The sequence below is a fragment of the Chamaea fasciata genome, unplaced genomic scaffold (assembly GCF_029207755.1).
Source record: "Chamaea fasciata isolate MVZ Bird 193981 ecotype frontalis unplaced genomic scaffold, bChaFas1.0.hap1 SCAF_2, whole genome shotgun sequence".
NCBI classification, from domain to species: domain Eukaryota; kingdom Metazoa; phylum Chordata; class Aves; order Passeriformes; family Sylviidae; genus Chamaea; species Chamaea fasciata.
The window spans coordinates 101,623,982-101,642,497 of record NW_027094087.1 but is presented as its reverse complement, the minus strand read 5'-3'; the positions used below and the strand labels follow the sequence as shown (position 1 = coordinate 101,642,497).

The following is an 18,516-nucleotide window of genomic DNA, read 5'->3' as shown; positions in this document are numbered from 1 at the left end:
TAAAATTAGTGTAAGGTTAATGTTTTGTCCTTGTTGCTTTTTTATGTCCTTTATTTCATAACTTCCATCTCTGTTAGATGCAGAAGGGATTGGTATGTGGCCTTTTACTTTCTTCAACTGTGAAACTTTTTATTCTGATGTTCCAAGTTCGCTGTTGTATTTCTTGCTATATTTTGTATAGCCGGCGAGTGTGCAGAGGGGAAGTTTTTTGATCAGTATTTAAGTCACCTGCCAGCTGAAATTCACTGCACTTCTGAGGAGATTTTCACCTTCATCTGGGTAATGTTCATTTCATTGGCAAAGTGAACATGCAGCCAGCCTTGTTTTGCACACAGTTCTTGTGAGTCCCTTCGTGTAACAGCGTGCTGATGTTGTGTGTTATATTCAGTATCCGCTTCCTGATGCAAAGGACTCAAGATAGGATAGTTACTCATCACATGTCTCACGCAGTAATGGCTTCAGGGATTTTCCAAATCAACCTTTTTTATAAAGAGAACTTTCTCAGAAATCTGTTTCTGAATTTGTTCCAGGTGGAACTTGGGTACGGTGAAGGAGAAGGAGTAATTTATTTTGTTTAGCCTTTAGCTACTGTTTCTCTTTTTTTGTCATCGAATAAGAACATCCATTTTCCACAATAACGCGCCTCAGAGTAATCCAAAAATTAATGTCAATCCTTTCGAAGTGTTTCAACGTGTTAAAAATAAATAGAATGTTCTTTTAAAAAGCCTTAATCTATAGGTACTCATGGCATGTACTGCACATGCCTGTCTTTGCTCTTGGTATGATAAAAAATTAAACCTGCCAGGTTTTTTGATATTCTCTGCATAGTTAATCAGAAAGATTTTTTTTATTTGATTTTTTTTTTTTAAATCCCACACGATTATAATCAAATAAAATCTTCCTGGACTCTTCCAACCCCCAATCTTGTTGAGCATACCTATCTTTGTTATCTTTGGCTATCTTGCTTTTGGTCAACTGTTTAATTTCACTGAAGCTGACAGTGGAGACTGCAGTCAGTCTTTCTGTTCAGGATGGGTCCAGTTTACTTTTAGAGTCACGTGCTATTGGCTTTAATGTTTGAACGTCTTAAGCTATAAATGTTTCCCTGTACTTTTTTTTTTCCTTACCTTTCCAAGTCTATGTCACTTTATGACTTTACACCTCTTAAATGTCCTCTGTGAGTAGGAGCAACTTAAATACATCGGTCCATTTTTTTTTCTTTTTTTTGCACTAAAAAATACAATTTTTTTACATTTTTAGGTAGTTGCTGCTTTTTTCCTTTGGAGTAATTTATGCATATCGTAATGTTAATTTATACTTTCAATATATTGAAAAGTATATACTCAAATCTTTGTCACTCATCGCAAAGCTGATGAACTAATTGTTCTTTTAATAACTGTTATCTAAAATATACTGCCATTAAGATTTAAGTGTTTAAAATATTTCTACTCATACTCCCATAATTTTGAGTATCTAGTAAAGGAGAAATCTGTCTTCCAGAAATACCTTTTCTAAGGAAGCATTCCATACATAACAGCAGTTTATTCCTTGATGTTCTGTTCAAGTTAATTCACATCTAATTATTACACCTCTTCAAGAGTAAATTCTTGCTGAATTTCCTATTTCTGTCCCGTTATTTTGAAATTTCTTTGCCAAGCAGTTGTTATCATGCATGTTCACATTTGGTTGTGCATTTTTTTCAGAAAGCTGAGGCTGAGAATTTTAGGTGCAGTGAGGCTCTTACAGTGTTTGGATGTGCTAATATTCCTTATTCTGAATGCCTTTCCTCTTCCTGCTACAAGTGAGAGCACAGATCTGATCCTGTGCTGCCTATTTAGATAATTCAGAGTATTTCCTTGTGAATTATTTTGCCAATATTGCACCATACACTTACATATTTTTTTAATTATTTTACTCTTTAGTTAATTGCTTCTCTGTCCTTTTTACATAATATTTGTAGAGTAAGAATTCAGTTTTTTGAGGTGGTATTTAAATACTTACCGAGTGTCACAGTGGTATTGTGGATTTTACTGGTAGTTCTCCTAAATACCAGTTCAGAGTCCAATTTAGTAATCCTAGACCAGCTTTTCAGCTGTCCCTGGAACATACTGCTCAGAAAAAGGTCTGCAGATAACGTACAGCTTGTTCTGCATTGATGAGCTTATGCCATCCAGCTCTGCATGGGCCACTTCTTTACACAGCAGTTTTCAGGTCTCCTACTGAAAATTCAGGATTCTGAAGGGTAAATTGCACAAGAATCTGTGTATAGATAAACTCATGTTTTTCCTCTTGCTTTTCTGGGCTTTTTCACTACGACGGGGAAATATGTACCTAGTAAGACCCTGTTTCTACTTCCTTTAGGGTTTGAAGTCTGGTTTTCTTTTAACACATTATCTATCAGTTGTTCCTGTAATAAGATCTCAGAAATAAATGCAAGTATTTTATGTTGCAGCAGAGTTAATTTACTCTTGACTTAATAAGTGAAGGTAAAGGAAATTCACATTAATTCAATTACTAGAAGCAAAATGAGTGTTTAATGTTCATTAATTACCTAAAATATTCGGGGTTTTTCCAACAACATAATTAGGCTATCATTTTTATAGCCTGATAATGATTAAATAGTTTTTCAGTGCTTCCCTAGAAGGTCCTTTTCTTGTTTTACTGGCAAGGAGGTTTCCTATTCCAATTTTCAGCTGATTACTTAAGATAAAAATGAGTTTCCCTTGGTGTTGCAAAATTCCCCCCCCCGCCCCTTTTTTTTTCCTATTTTTCATTCAGATTTTATTTGTCTGTGCCATATGGTCTGTTTGGTTTTCTTTCCTATGGGTATGTGTGTTTTCTTGTGCATAGACATATGAAGTATATTACTATAAGCTTTCTTATATGGAGACACTGCCCAGAATAGTTCTGACTTTTGCAGACTGTATCAGTACAGGAAATTATTCTGGAATATAGTGTTTTAAACTCATTCCTAAACTTGTTTGTCACTCACTTCCTTTCTAAGCCAGCATTGATTTAACACTATTACATTGTTAAAGAAACTCAGGGTAATGTTACCTTCTGTTTATTTCCTTGTATTCTGTATTCAGTTTCACTGTAGTGGGAGCCAGTAGCAACTGCTTAAAAGTTGACTCACATGGCTGTTTCGGGGTTTTTTATTTAAATGACTTTCTGAGGTAGTGCAACTTTCTAGTGTGAAGAAGGCTTTGAGAGAATTGTGTGCCTAGAAGAGGAGATCATGTCTTGAGACTTTAATTTAGACCCTGCTGCAGTGTAAGGCTTGAGAAAGGGAGCTTTCCAAGCTTATGAATAACAGAAATAAAACATAGGCAGTACGGTATAGTTGTAACTGGAAGGAAGACCTCACCATTGCAACTGGTGAGTTGACTGTCTGTACTTGTGTGAAAGTTGTCAAGGAATGGAGGAAAGGAGAGGAGGACCCAAGTATTCCAACATCTCATTTATTTTCAATTCTTCACATGGGACAAATGTTTTTGCCAAGTACCAGGGAATAATCAAACGATTCAGTTCCAGATGGAACGGCTGGGTTCTCTTCCAGTTTACTGCAAGATGACATGTATCATCTGATGTAATTAGTGCAGTTGGTTGAGAGTAGAGATCTCTTTCTATAGTGTGTAAGACTTGTATTTTAATTCAGGCAGATAGTGAGGCTTGATTACCTCTGCATATAATTTGTGTTTCAAAGAAGGCTTAGCTTTTTTATTTTTAACTGCATTTGCAGAACACTGTTTAGGTTAGAATAACAAACGTTCAGCAGTTATGTCAGAAAAGGAAACTACAAATTTGTGGGCAACCACTCATCATAAATCTTGCTCCCAAACAAGTGTTACTGACAAACTAAAGTTGGATATCATTCGAGTTCCTTTTTGTTTAAAGCAGAGTTCTATTAGGTCTGCCTTTTATGGACTGAAGAGTAACTGAGCCCTGAGAAAATGCAAAGTCTGGGAATATTCTCTTGGTATCAGGAATGTGAAGTGCTGGTTTGGAGTTTGTTTTGTTTTTTAGAGGTTGCTCAAAATAACCACTGGAAAGTTGGTTGCATAATAATTGCAATGCATTCAAAAATAATAAATTTTTTTGTGTATAGAGAGCAGGTTAATGTATTTTCTTCTTTTCTTTTTCTTGTTGAGTTCTGTAATGCTTTTAAAGCAATATAGAATCATAGAAGGGTTTGGGTTGGAAGACACCATAAAGGTCAGCTAATTCTATCCCTCTTGCCCTGGGCAGGGACACCTCCCACTAGATCAGATTGCTCAAGGCCTTATCCAGCCTGGTTTTGAACACTGCCAGGTTTGGGGCATCTACAACCTCCCTGGGCAATCTACTCCAGTATCTCACCATGCTCACAGTGAAGAATGTCTTCCTAATACCCAACCTAAATTTCCCTTCTTCCAGCTTGTTCCCTTTCCTCCCTGTCCCATCACTACAGTTCTTGATGAAGAGTCCCCCTCTGGCTTCCCTGTAGGCCCCCTTCCGATGCTGGAAGGTTGCTGTGGGGTGTCCATGCAAACTTCTCTCCTCTAGGCTGAACAGTCCCAACTTTCTCAGCCTGTCTTCATTGGGGAAGGTGCTCCAGTCCTCTTACCAACTTCATGGCCCTCCTCTGGACTTGCTCCAACAGATCTGTGTCCCTCTTATGTCCACCTGCTTGCTTTGCATCCCTGAAGGCAGTAGATAAAAAAGATTTGAGAATGTTCTGTTTCACATGTTTTTGATTTTCCCAAGATTGCCAGGGAGCAAATAGATAAAACAGTTAAGCAGAAATGGGTCAAAGTATCTGAAGTAATGTGTACTTGGCAGCCTGTTTTGCTGAGCTGTTCTGCTCCTCCCTTGGGATTCTCTAAGCTTCAGTGGGTGGTTTAAGTAGTATGTAATCTAACTGTTCACATACTAATTTAAAAGATAAAACTAAAAGTGTCCACCAGCAATTTATTCCTTTGACAAGTAAAGGGAATACTTCTTTCGGACTCTAAAGATTCAGCTGGGAGTCAAGGATGGTAGTATTTTCTCCTGAAAAGAGAGAAGTTCAGGTTATTAGATGGAATACTCAGCATGCCTGTGTGCACACACATGCAAAATTTTGGCTGTCTTAAAATGGAAACAAGCACTTAGAGGACATCTTGGACTTGTCTTGAGTGTTTTAAAACTATTCTTGAAACTATATTCTTCACATTAAAGCATCTCTTTTTACTCCCTGATTTTAAAAGTTGCCAGCATGTTCTGTGCATTATTCCGAATCACATGCTGGAGTTTTTTAATATATACAGACTCTCACACAGTCTCAGGATTTCTTATGTGCAGCTTGTTTCCAATTTTGTAATCTTTTGAAAAAAAGAATCTTTTGAAGAAGAATTGTCAGTCTGGAAAAAGCCTGTGTTGGAATACGCTGGCCTGGGTGGACAGTTGCTTTGCATTTATATACAGTGCTGCAATGATCAGATGCAATAGGATACTTTGAGCACTAAGTCATCATGCAGATAAATTTTGCAGAATGATTGAAAACTTAAAAAATAGCTCTTCAGAAACACAGATTTAGAACTCTGCCTGTACTAACCTATCACTATAGCTAATTAGTGCACATTTTGGTGCATATAGATGAAGGGAAAGACTGGAGCATGGAAGACGTACTCTTAGAGGAAAATCATAGAATATCCTGAGGTCAAAGGGACTCATGAAGATCACTGAGGTCCAGCTCCTGGTCTTGCGCAGCACCATCACCAAGAGTCACACCATGTGCCTGAGAGCATTGTCCACATGCTTCTTGAACTCTGTCAGGCTTGGTGCTGTGACCACTTCCCTGGGGAGCTCTTCCAGTGCCCAGCCACCCTCTGGATAAAGAACCTTTTCCGAATATTCAACCTAAACCTTCTCTGACACAACTTCAGGCCATTCCCTCAGGTCCTGCCACTGGATAGTTAGAGAACACTTAGGCAGACGGGATGTACCAAAGTCTGTGGGCCCTGATGGGATGCACATGAGTGCTGAGGGACCTGGCAGCTGTCATTGTGAGGCCACTCTTGATTATTTTCTAACTATGATGACCGGGAGAGGTGACTGAAGGAAAGCAAATGTCAACTCCTATCTTCAAAAAAAGCAAGAAGGAGGATCCAGGTATCCTGTATCCAGGATACAGGTTGGTCAGCCAGGCCTTAATCCCCAGGAAAATCATGGAGAAACAAAGTGTTTCTGTGTACATGGAAGACAAAAAGGTGGCTAGGGTTATTCAGCATGGATTCACAATTGTGAAATTGTTTGACCAGCCTGAAGGGAGGGTGCAGAGAGCTGTTTTCAGTGCTGCCCAGTGTCAGGACCAGAGGCAATGGGCAAAAAGGGAAATTAAGGTGTTTCTGACTGAACATCAGGAAACACATTTTCACTGTGGGGCTGGCTGAGCTCTGGCACAGGCTGCGCAGGGAGGTTGTCACCATCCATGGAGATACTCAGGTCTGGGTGGCCCTGCTTGAGCAGAGGGTTTAGAATTAGGGAAGATGATCTCCAGAGGTCCCTTTCCATGTCAACCAGTCTGCAATTCTGTGAAACAGGTCTGAGAGTTCCTCATTAAATAGATGAAAAGTATTCTCAGATTTATTTTATTCACTATAACCCATAGAAGAAATAGAAAATCAACAAGAAGTTAAAACTATAGATAGTATTTTGCTTTCTGTATGTTAACTAAGAGTCAGTCGTGTGTTGACTTACAGTAGAGTGGATGTAATGCCCAGAGAGATCTTCAGATGACACTAACAAGAATGCAGGGTTTTTACTTACTTGATACTGATAAGCTCTAAAATTCTTTCCTTGCGTGGCAAGGAGTGTCACTTTTCAGGGGATTTTCAAATTCAATGTAGAAAACACTGAATTAAGTGCACAGCACAGGAAGATAAGATTCACTGTTGCTTAGAGCTTTCTGGTGACCAGTTTCTCACAGAAGGGGAAAGGATGAAGACCAGGCAGCTTTTATAGGATAGGCTCTCCTTGAGAAGAAAAGCAGAATACTTTCTTCAACAGAATTTTGTCAGTGGCAGGTGGAGGTGGAGCCTGCTGCTGAAGTGTGGGGGTGGAGAGTGTTCCTTTTGTGGAAATGTCTTGAGTCTCACACTGTCTTAAAAGGTGTGCATTAACATTGGCTGCAGCATAGTGGTCTTCATTCAGGTGTTAAAAAGGAGAGCTTTCCAAAGATATCTGGTCCATTTGATGCACTCTGGGTGTGCTTTAAGATGCCTAAATTCTTAAGAAGATTGGTTGCCCTTAATTGGTTGTGAATCTGGAACAGAAATATGAATTCTATAATATGGGTCCAAGAGAAAAAGCTTGGAAATTGCTGACTTCTGTCAACTTGATTATTGTCTGGATCCTGGAGCATCTCTAAAAGTTTAAGCTATATTGTTACTGAACTAGTGCTGTCTATCTTAATTATGCAAATAGCAGTGCTGAGTGGTTTTTTGCCTATATTTGGCATTGTCTAGTTCATTGGGTTCAGTGGCACTGGTATTTTTCAACATATTGTGAATTTGTAAATATTTGTAAACCATTAATCTAAATTTATTCCTGTTTTCCTCTGCCAGGAAGAAGGAAGTATCAAAGAAATTGCAATAACTCACCATGTAAAGGAAGGACATGAGAAAGCAGACCCTTCACAGTTTGAACTTCTGAAAGTACTAGGGCAAGGATCCTTTGGAAAGGTTGGTAACTGAACTCTTGTGGAGCCAATTATTCAGGAATATAGCATTGAATATTGGTTGTGAAATATTTAGAACAGCCACAGTTTTGCATTAAGGCAATGTTGCAAGTGAAAACTGCTTTCTAAATTAGTGCTAACTAGGCACTGTAATTGTGGCAGATCTTTTTAAAGCAGTGATTTTTTTTAAGTGTTAGCATGATCTGTGGATTTCAAAGTTCAATAGAAAAAATTACTTGATATGAAATAATTGGGTATTTACTATTAAAATGGACTGTCATTCTTCTCTAAGTATTCTCTATTTGAGAGGTGAGGGTTGAAAGGGTTTTTTGATAAGTATTCCTTGTTGCTTGCTAATGGTAGGACATCACTAGTACAGAAGCTGGTTTTTGTAGCATGTTGCAACTGTAATGAACAAATTTTAGGCAAAAATGGCTAATGAAGTAAATGTGATACATCCCAGTCATGTTCATTATCTGTCATAATTTGGTTATGGTGCAATGTACCTTGATGTTTATCTGAACATCTGTTAAAGACTTAGTGTTTCTAGCATTTCATGAGTACTGAGATCTCACTAGGCATAATTTTTTATACTTTTAGTTGTCCAAATTCAACTTGAAAGCAAAACATTAAGTTCACATGGCAAGTCAGATCATCAAGACTGAATATAAGGCAAGACAGCAGAGCCTTTACATCCATTTTCAACCTTAATTGCAGTTGTGAATGTGATGTTAAGCTCTAGCATGTTAAAAATCCACCTTAGATTTGGGGGGAAATTAGAAAAATAGGTCCAATTCTCTCTTCGTGGTACTAAGTTACTGTCAGGCACATTATAGTTCCAGTTAAGTTTGGAAATCTATGTGCTTAGAAACTATTTTATTTTTTACTCAACTAGTAAGAATTCACTGGGAAACCTGATTCCAAAGGTTTGATTTAATCCAGAATCACAAGCATAAGTTTTTATTTGGAAATCTTCAGATCACAAGAAGTAAATTGTTCAAGGGCAAGGAAAAGTAAGCTAATAAATGATCATTTCAGTAATCATTTTTATTGATAATACTAAATTCAGTACTTTAATGTGAGGGAGAAGCAGGAATGTGAGTTCTAAAAAAGCAAAAATAATAAACTGTCTAACTCAAATTTCTGCAGAAATGCCAGTCTTGTCCCCAGTTGTCTTAGCCTTTATGCAAAAATCATTAATATTTTAAAAAATCCATAAATCATTTTGTTCTAATAATTTGTGAAGATATCACTGTTTCTCACTTAGTTTAAAAAAAGTAAATCTACATGCTTTTGAAGGTCTCTTGATGATGATCTGGTAGTCCCTGGGTAGTGCAAGGGATGTTAACGTGAGAATTGGGCACAAAACCATACATCAAACTGGTTTCATAGAACATGTTTAACTTCCTCGTTTACCACAATATGTCTCTGTATATGTCCATAGCCAGGAAACCTGTGACAGCTGGGGGTTTTTTTTGGTTTGTTTTTTTTTTTCCATTTCTAAATCTAAAATTTGTCTCTACTGGAATTAGTTTTGTGTTAAGGGTATAAAAACAATACCAGTCAAGAAATCCCATGATCCTGAAGAAGGAAATGAAACACCTTTTAATTGAAGCTGGTTGTTCTTTATTGGTATGTGCAACACTAGGATATTTTTTAAATTATTTAGTTATACATTGATTATATAGGTTTCTGGATCAAATTTTGTTCACATATTTATTTTCATATCTGAAAATTATTTTATTAGCACATTTGCTGTGCCATCTTATGAATTTCAATTAGATAAAACTAGAGATTAATTTTAGGAATCTGATTTTTGTTTCAAAATTGGATGAACTTCTTAGAGAATCCAATTTTTTTTTTCTTTTTTTTTTTTTTTTTACTCTCTGAAATCACTTAAATTAGACCAAAATTAATTTGGTGGAGTATCTTGAATGAACCTTTTAAATTATGAAATAAAGGAATAGAAGGAAAAAAATGAAAGGAGGTTTGGCTTTGCAGAATCTAAAACTGTCAAATAGACTTTCATTGAAATCATAGTGACTACTTGAATTTCATAGCAAAATACTTTAATCTGACTTGCTTTTATTTTCTTTAAGAATTCTTTCTAATTTTTAATGCAGGTCTTCCTTGTCAAAAAAATCTCAGGATCAGATGCTAGACAGCTTTATGCAATGAAGGTATTGAAAAAGGCCACCTTGAAAGGTAAGCATCGTTTAGAACAAGGGAAGAGAAATAAAAAAGATAAATCAGGGACATTATACCAAAACCTGATCTTTACACAGGTGCTGCTCTACAGATTGTGCTTTACAGCTTTCTTCTCTGAAGCAGGAAATAGGAGAATACACTGCTTTGTCTCGTAAACCTGGAAGGATTAAGGATTAACAATACCATATTGGTAGTTAGAGAGGACTGCAGGTTCCTTCCCATGCCACTTTCCTTAGGTGATGGTGGGTTAATAGAGTGGTTGTGTTACATCTGCCACCTGACTTGCTCCTGAGCTGTTATTTGAAACTTAATATCCTTCCGTTTTTCCTTTGCTGTGTGTCACCAAGGATACAGTTAATGCCTTTTGCTCAGTTTGTAATTAGGTCATGATGTTTAAAAGTGCATTATATCGGCTGTTTTATTCTAGAAGTTCTTAAGCGCATGACTTAGTCTTTTTCTTTGAAACAGTACATTTGCCCCGAACTCTTGGCACGTGATCTCGATGTAGAATGTGTTTTATAAAATCTTAAGTTAATCATCTGAGTTACTTGAGCAAAAACAAATTGTGAATTGATCTGTTTCTTGGCTGGTTTTGATCTTGAATGCTATCAGTAGCAAAATAAGTCTAAGCCTGAACAATCTCAATTCTGTCTCAGAGAATTCTGTAAGAAAAAAGAAATAAGGTATTTTTTACCATATATCAAAATGAAAGTCATCTTTCGCACTAATGCCCTAACCAGATTGTATGCTTGTTCTTTTATGCCATTGTTAAATAGTTTTGTCTATGTGAAGTTCTTCTAATTCATGACTGTACTGAAACCGAAATGATAATTTTGGGATGGCTCCAACAGCTTGTAGTGCTTTACCTATGTTATCGATTATTATATTGAATTTCAGTTTTAACATATCGTTTCATTGCAAAATATTTATAGAATGATGGAGGGAACAAAAACATTGGATTATGAACTTCTGCTGAAATGTTGAAATTTAAGATCTAGTGCTGAATGTCACAGATCTTCCACTTAAACCGATTACAGAGGATGTGTATTTGGACAGTTTCCTATATTTTGATTCCTTTGTGTTTTGTGGCACGTGTCATTCTCATTATTTACTTCCTATTTTTCTGAATTTGATTTCCACTCATGTAAGGTACATTAATATCCTCAACAGCCTTTCATTCCACAGCCTGTTAATAGCTCAGGACTGGTCAAAGGTCACTCAGCAGTTGCTTTTTTAAGATGTTTGAGGGCGTCTTTTCATCACCTTTCGACTGCACTTTAACCTTGTGTAAAAATTCCAGTCCAAGCTGTGGTTCTAGTTTTGCCAGCAGATGGGAGAGCCTGATAAATACTGAAATTGGGAGCATGACTTTTAATTGGGAAAGGAGACACTCTGAGGCACTAAGAATTCAAGGATGCGAAAGGGTTGAGGAGAAAGGTGACACCATCAGGAGGATGCCACAGTTCTCAACACTTTGTATCTGGATTATCAGATGCTTTCCATGCACTGCTTGCTTGTGATTCGTGTTTTAGGAAGAGCAGAGCAGAGTTGCAAGCAAATTAATGTTACTGTTTAAACTTTAATATGAAATTAACTGGAATTAGTTCTATCTTCCATAATTGCATTTTTTTTGTATATATAATACTATATTTTTAAATAATACAGCATATTACTTGATTTCTCAGTTTCTTTAGCTCTTTCAAATCTATTTCATTTAAGTTATTTTGGTGCTCTATAATGAATGATAAAAAGACAATACTTGAAAACAGTGTACCTGATCCACAAATCAAAATTAGAGAGAATATTTTCGTAGAAATGCAGCTATATTAGCCAGAACACATTTATGTAACTACACAGTCCAACTCTTTAATGTTTAGATCAAATCCAAGAATATATACATATAATTTTTTTTACTGCAGAGACTAGTTTAATACACTCTGATAGGTGTTATCTTTCAGTGCCCCTTTATGATGTGGAGGGAGAAACAAAGCCAAAACATTTCTAGAGCATCTGGAATCAAATGTGTTAAGAAAAATCAATACTTCCAGTAGAATGCATGTGGAAATTACAGTCAAGAATCAGATGTCAAGTGAAATAATAGCTTATGCTAATGTCTGAAATGAGCTCAGTTCTTTAAACTATTTTTGCTTGGAGTTTTGTTAAGTCCATACTTTCCATGTAACTGTTGCATCACTGCAGGCACTTGAAAGTCTTTTACAATTTTTTTCCTCACCTGAACCTGCCTAAAGAAAAAAAGAATATTCTGAATTTCAATCTTGTAATTCAGATGAACTGCTGAAACAGTTAAACTGCACAACTATCTTGTGAAATTTTAATGGCTTTAGATGCAAAGGTCAACATTCAAATGTGATGTTTGCTCTGCATTTGAGCACTTATTTAATGAGCTACCATTTTCCAAAATGTGTTCTGCAAGCAGGTGGAAACTTCATGGTTACATTCAATCATGAAAACGTATCTGTATAACATTTTTTTAAGTACTTGTATTATTGTAAGTGCTTGTTTCTGGGAAAAGACAGATAAATGCCTAAACACCATTTTGCTTCTTGTTCAGGTTTTTTTTTTCTGCCTTACGTTTTAATATCTGAGAACACTGGCTTGTTAACCGTACAAGGAATGCTGTCAACTGAAACTTTGGACGTGACTTCATTGCTGTGGGGTGCTTCCTTCAGGAAGATACAACATTTATGAAAGGAGCAGTAACAAAACGTAGAATAGAGGGAAAGAGAAAAATTAAACGCCTTAAACCACTGAAGGCAAACTTTGATAGCTCTCCCTGTCTGTATCCTGGCTGATTCAAAGCTTCAGATGGGAACCAAGCCCTTACTGGAGCTGGCAGGAGAGTTGTGGAGAACAGCTGAAGCAGGTGCTGTGCTCAGCTGACTGCCCTGCCTGTATTCCTGCATTGCTGACACGTGGTGCTCGCTTGGGTGAAATGTCTGGTGGCACAGGAGCACTTATATGTCCTGTTCAGAGACACCACAGAGGGACAGCACAGGCAGCTTGTGCAGCAGCTGCTTCTAATGTGTGAAATATTTCTCATGCACATTTACTTTCAGTAAATGTCCTTAAAATCAAAAACAGAATCTGAAGTATATAGTACATTGGATCAATGGCATTTTTTATTTTAAGTTCATAATAAAGGAAATGAAAAAAAAATTCCCTCCCAAATTGTGAAGGTTTTAGTATTTTATTAGTGTGTTATTTAATGAGTTAAACCAATATAATGTTATTTAATGAGTTAAACCAATATGAACATCTTTGTATGATTATATTTATGCACTGTTTGTTTTCCTATGACTTTAATTCTCTATGCTTTTCACTAGCAGAATGTTTTCTATGCATAGCTGTGGCAGTTTTGCTGTAATATTTAAAAGGTTAACTAAGTATAGAGCAGACTGTAGGGTGACCATGTTTTCTCGTCTGCTTTTGTTAAATTTATTTGCTTAGTGTTAGGTTTTGTCAATAGCAAGAACTTAAGCAAATCAAAATGCATAAAGATATTTATCAGAAAAAATGTGGAATAAATTCTCTCCGTTCTCAGCTGTGTTCAGTATAATGACCTGCAGATAATTATAATGTTACAGGACACAAGAGAAATACATCAGGAAACATGTAAGAAATACTGAGTCATGATGTAATTTTTTTTTTTTTTTTTTTTAAATCTTGCTTGCTAATGTTCTGTTGTAGTTCGAGATCGGGTCCGAACAAAAATGGAACGTGATATCCTAGTAGAAGTTAACCATCCTTTTATTGTCAAGTTACATTATGGTGAGTTGCAGAAAAATTCACTTTTATAGCATAAGAATTTGTGTTTGTCAAGATAGTTCCTAATATTTGCTTTGTGGTTCAGAAAATCATAGAACTTCAGCCTGTTAAGTCCCAATTGTGCCAAGACTTGCTCTATAATAATTCTCATGCAAAAGAAGCACATGAATTACTTCATGCAGTGTTAAATCTTTATGGACTAAGAGTCTGTACTCCTTTGTGTTATAAAAAGCAGTTATCTATTAATAACTAGCCATTATTTTCCAAAACCTCCAATCTTTTGTATAACATACTCTTTTTAACTTATTTCTTACAGTTCCTTTATTTACTCTGTAGAAAAGTATGCAATGGCATTAATTCCACTTGCATTGAAATTGGTGGAAATTAGCCTTTTCATTTTAATAGTAGGAGCAACTGTAACAGAATACTTATATATAAGGAGAGAGGAATACTTTTAACAAGTGAAAAAAGGTGGAGTTTCTGGTTTGTTTTGATTTGGGCTTTTTTAGTTCATATTTTTCTTTCAGGGTTGTTTTTTTCCTATAGTTAAACCTCACATCTCTCTCACTTTCTGATGTGGCTAAATTATGTATCTTTCACCGTTTCACTTGCTATTCTTTTGCAAACTAGACTAAATGTCCCTGTTAAGCTGAGTTTCTAGAGATTTTAAAAGGTTCATCAGTCACTAATTTGCTCTTTTAAAACTGGGTTCTTACCTTAAAATCTGAAATAAAATGCTGGCTAACCTAAGTTTATTTTTTTAAGGAATTTTATTGGTGATTTGCTTTACTTTCATATACCATGGGAATTACTTGGTCCATGGTAGAGGATCAGTTACCTAATTCATTTCAATACATTTTCCCACAAAGGAGAAAGAGAAATTAACTTAATAAGGGTGAATTATTTGGTATGTTATTTTCCTGATCATGGATAAAGTTAGGTGATATTTAATTTTTTTAATTGATCTTTTCAGCTTTTCAAACAGAAGGGAAGCTGTATCTTATTTTGGATTTTCTCAGGGGAGGAGACTTGTTTACACGTTTATCCAAAGAGGTACATTTTTTAAATTTGAAAAATTGTCTGTTGATATAATTTGATTATAAATTGTCTGTATTAGGAGAGTTTACATTTTAAATTCAGTTTTCATGGAATAAAATTTTAATCTGTTTTTAAGGAGGTACATTTTTTGTTTGGGGTTTTTTGCACAGTCACTTCATGGAAGGGCTGATGGCAATTTACATTATTTCTGAAAAAAGTCTTTGACGAGCAGTCTTTCTGTGCTGCTTTTTATACCTGGCAAAATCTTCTCCTGTTGCCACCATGTTTAAATATAAGACTCAGAACCTGGATTTATATAAAGTAAATTTAAGTCTGGTTTTAATATCCAGAATTCAGGGCCAGATAAGATATTCTCTTTTTTTTACCCATGAGTGCAAAATTGCATTATGGATGCATAGTTAAAAAGAGAGAACTGTATTCCACTTATTTTAGTAATTTTCGAATGTTTTGCCTCTGTCATGATGGTAGTATGTCTGTGTAGATACAGGAAATAACTTTGAAGAGTTTCATTACCTCAATTTTATTTGATTATGATTCCTAAAATAAATGTTAACATTTAGTATATCACCATATTTTTTAGTTTTGTTATCCATTACTCCTGTTCAAAAACTCACAACAAATATCTGTTGGGATAGAGATTTTATCCAATATGTATCTGGTAGCCTGGAGTTGCAGTTCTAGCTGCTTTCCATTTTCCTTTGCCGCAACAGTATCTGGGACAGCTGGGTTACCACTGCAAAGCTAAATTGCTATTAAAGGAGAATAGAATGGAATTTACTTTGTATATAGATGTACATTACTTCTGTGCTGACCACATAAATTACTATATTTGTTTTAATGATGCCATCTGTTTCAAGTTGCCCTTTGTTGTTTTTTTTGCCACAGATAACTAATAAGTTATTAGTGCTCTAAAACTGAGATACTCTTAAAGTTCATCCTTCGTTCTTAATTCCCAAAAAGGAATGTATATTAGCTTCCTGCTGATGACTTTTTCATCCTAAGCCACTCACATTTTATAAAATTTAATGTGGTTAGATGAGGAATATTCATTATAGGTACCTGAATCTAAGCAAAGTGTTCATAACTGGTGAGTGAAATGGGCATGCTGGATGCAATTTATGTCATCCTCATTCCACTCCATGTGATTTTGAAATAGATCAGATGAACTCAAAAGTTGTTGCCTTTTTCCTATTGACTACAAAGGGAAAGGTGATTAATTCAAAGCTAGATGTTTACACTGCCAATGTTTAAGGTTAGGAAAGATGAGTCCCATGCAATGGTTTTAAAGAATGTAGTGTGGGTGTATTATCCTCCTCGTGGGATCTTTTATTATTTGAGCTTTTAAATGTTTCTTATAGAGTTTTCCTTTCTTGAATATGTCTGCACTAAATATTGGCTTTTTTGTAGAAGTAACATCAAGCTATTGTGCAAGCTTTAGTATCACTTTCTCTCAGGAAACTAGTAAGGGGAAAACATATTCTCCATTCTTAACTCTTGTTTAAAATATGTTCAGCTTTGCTCCCTATTGCCATTCTTTTTTCTGGGTCTATATGCTTTATCTTAAGGTATTAGTCTTAGATTCTAAAAACAAAGCAAATAATGTAACTGAATAGTAACTGAAATAGAATCAAATCATGCAGGATCTGTTTTTATTTTTATAGTTTTTTACAGTCTCAGAAGAGTTGAATTGTAATGTATTCTGTTAGGGATCACAACAGTTGATCTATTGGGACAATGTGTTCATTTCAATGAAATAAACAGAGAGCAGTTTATCTTCCTAATCCAAAAAGTGGGATTGCCACCTGGGATCCTCCCTGTGCTCCTACACAGTTCACTTTACTCCTTGTTAACTCTTGTCAGTTTATGCCTTGACCTGCCCTTACATCTCGGGCTGCACCTTGGGGCTTTTACCATTGCTCTAACTTCTTTTTCCAAGTACCTAGGGGCAGTCTTTCCAAAATCAAGATACATACACCTTTCTTCTCTCTTACTTCATGGATGAAATTTAGGCATTTGGACTTCTTTGGTCCATTTGTTGTCGGTAAATGAAATTATTCCGTCCAACCAAGAGGTAGTTGCATTCTTTAAGTGCTTCCAAAATATTTCAGTTTCACTACAACATGTCTGTTTTCTTGAACAATCAGAAACAGATAATTTCCCAGTTTGCAGACAGAATAATATATTGCCTTTAGAAGTTCTTTTTCAAGTATGTCCAAGTATTTCAAGTATGAAATGGTGTGGGTTATAAAATCCTAGTTTTTGTGTAACCAAGAAATTTGAATTTTCTAGTGTTTTGTGTAGAGATGAATTCAAGTATTGTAAGAAACCCTTCTGAAAAGCCACTGTTGTTGTTTAGTTGGTGCTAGTGTAACCTTTTTAGATTTCACATGTGAAATACATTGTGTTACTTTTTCAGGTGATGTTCACAGAAGATGATGTTAAATTTTATTTGGCAGAATTAGCACTTGCTTTAGACCATCTACATAGTCTTGGAATAATATACCGGGACCTAAAACCAGAAAAGTAAGGCTCCTCTTTGAGAAATGTAGTGTATTAATTTCATTTCTACAGCACTTCTTCCTATGCACTTTTTCCCAACTGTTAAACTTTGGTAATTTACTATGTAAATTGAACAGAGGGAGATGGGGGAGGTTTATGAGCTATTTTCGTTTAAAAGGATTTCACCTGTCTCAAAGAGGAAAAAGGATCTTAGCTCAGGAATTACAGGGGCTTGTTGAGAGAATTTTAAACTCTGTTTGAAGGAGAGCAGGGACAAAGCCAGAGATAAGCCTGGGGGTGGCACACAACTCTTTGAGGGACAGTGTTCTACCAAGGTCCTTTGGTCTGCCATAGCAGTTAAGGGATAGAAGTCGTTGCAGCAGCAAGGATGAAAGGAATATCGATATGTTAGAAATCCCAGAAGCAGAAGACAACAAAAAATATTTGTACAAATCAGTAGCAAAAGGAGGACCAAGGAGAATCTCCATCCTTTGTTGGATGTGAGGGGAAACATAGTGACAAAGGATGAAGAAAAGGCTGAAGTGCTTCATGCCTTTTTTTGCCTCAGTCTTTAATAACAAGACTAGTTGTTGTCAAGGTACCCAGCCCTCTGAGCTGGAAGATGGATTGGGAGCAGAATGAAACCCCCATAATCTAGGAGAAAATGGCCAGCAGACTGCTTTGCAACTTAGAACCCCAGAACTCCATGGGACTGGGTAGGGCTCATCCAAGAGTACTGAGGGAGCTGGTAGAGGAACTCATCAGGCCAATTTCAATCATTTATCAGCAGTCCAAGTCAACCATGGAGGTTCCAGGTCACTGGAAGTTGATGAATGTGACACCCAACTAAAAGAAGGGTTGGAAGGAGAAACCAGGAAACTACAGGCATTGTCAGCCTGACCTTGTTGTCAGGGAAGGTCATGGAGTCATCATCTTGAGTGCCATCATGTAATGTGTACAGGACAACCAGGGGTTCAGGCCAGGCCAGACTGGGTTTATGCAAGGCAGGTCCTGCTTCACCAACCTGATCAACTTCTATGATGAGGTGACCTGCTTAGTGGATGAGGGAAAGGCTCTGGATATTGTCTACCTAGACTTTGGTGAAGCCTTTTGTGACATTCAACCCTTAACGGGAAAGGACCACCCAAGATTTGTAAATGCTCTTGGTGGAAAGGAACAACAAAAGTCAGAGGGTCTGAAAAAAATCACCAGGTTTTATTAGTAAATTATATACCTGGCATGTAAATTCATATTTTTGTCTGTGA

At 36.3% G+C, this 18,516-nt stretch overlaps 1 protein-coding gene across 4 annotated transcripts in view; it reads left to right on the top strand.

Moving 5' to 3' along the window:
- Positions 1 to 18,516, top strand: part of RPS6KA3 (ribosomal protein S6 kinase A3) — a 75,076-nt gene that overhangs the window by 27,135 nt on the left and 29,425 nt on the right. For all 4 annotated transcript variants that reach the window (XM_066176929.1, XM_066176928.1, XM_066176931.1 and 1 more), the window contains 5 exons: positions 7,587 to 7,703; positions 9,823 to 9,904; positions 13,616 to 13,696; positions 14,667 to 14,746; positions 17,169 to 17,275. In XM_066176929.1, coding sequence (XP_066033026.1) covers positions 7,587 to 7,703; positions 9,823 to 9,904; positions 13,616 to 13,696; positions 14,667 to 14,746; positions 17,169 to 17,275 — 467 coding nt within the window. The remainder of the gene's footprint in view (positions 1 to 7,586; positions 7,704 to 9,822; positions 9,905 to 13,615; positions 13,697 to 14,666; positions 14,747 to 17,168; positions 17,276 to 18,516) is intronic.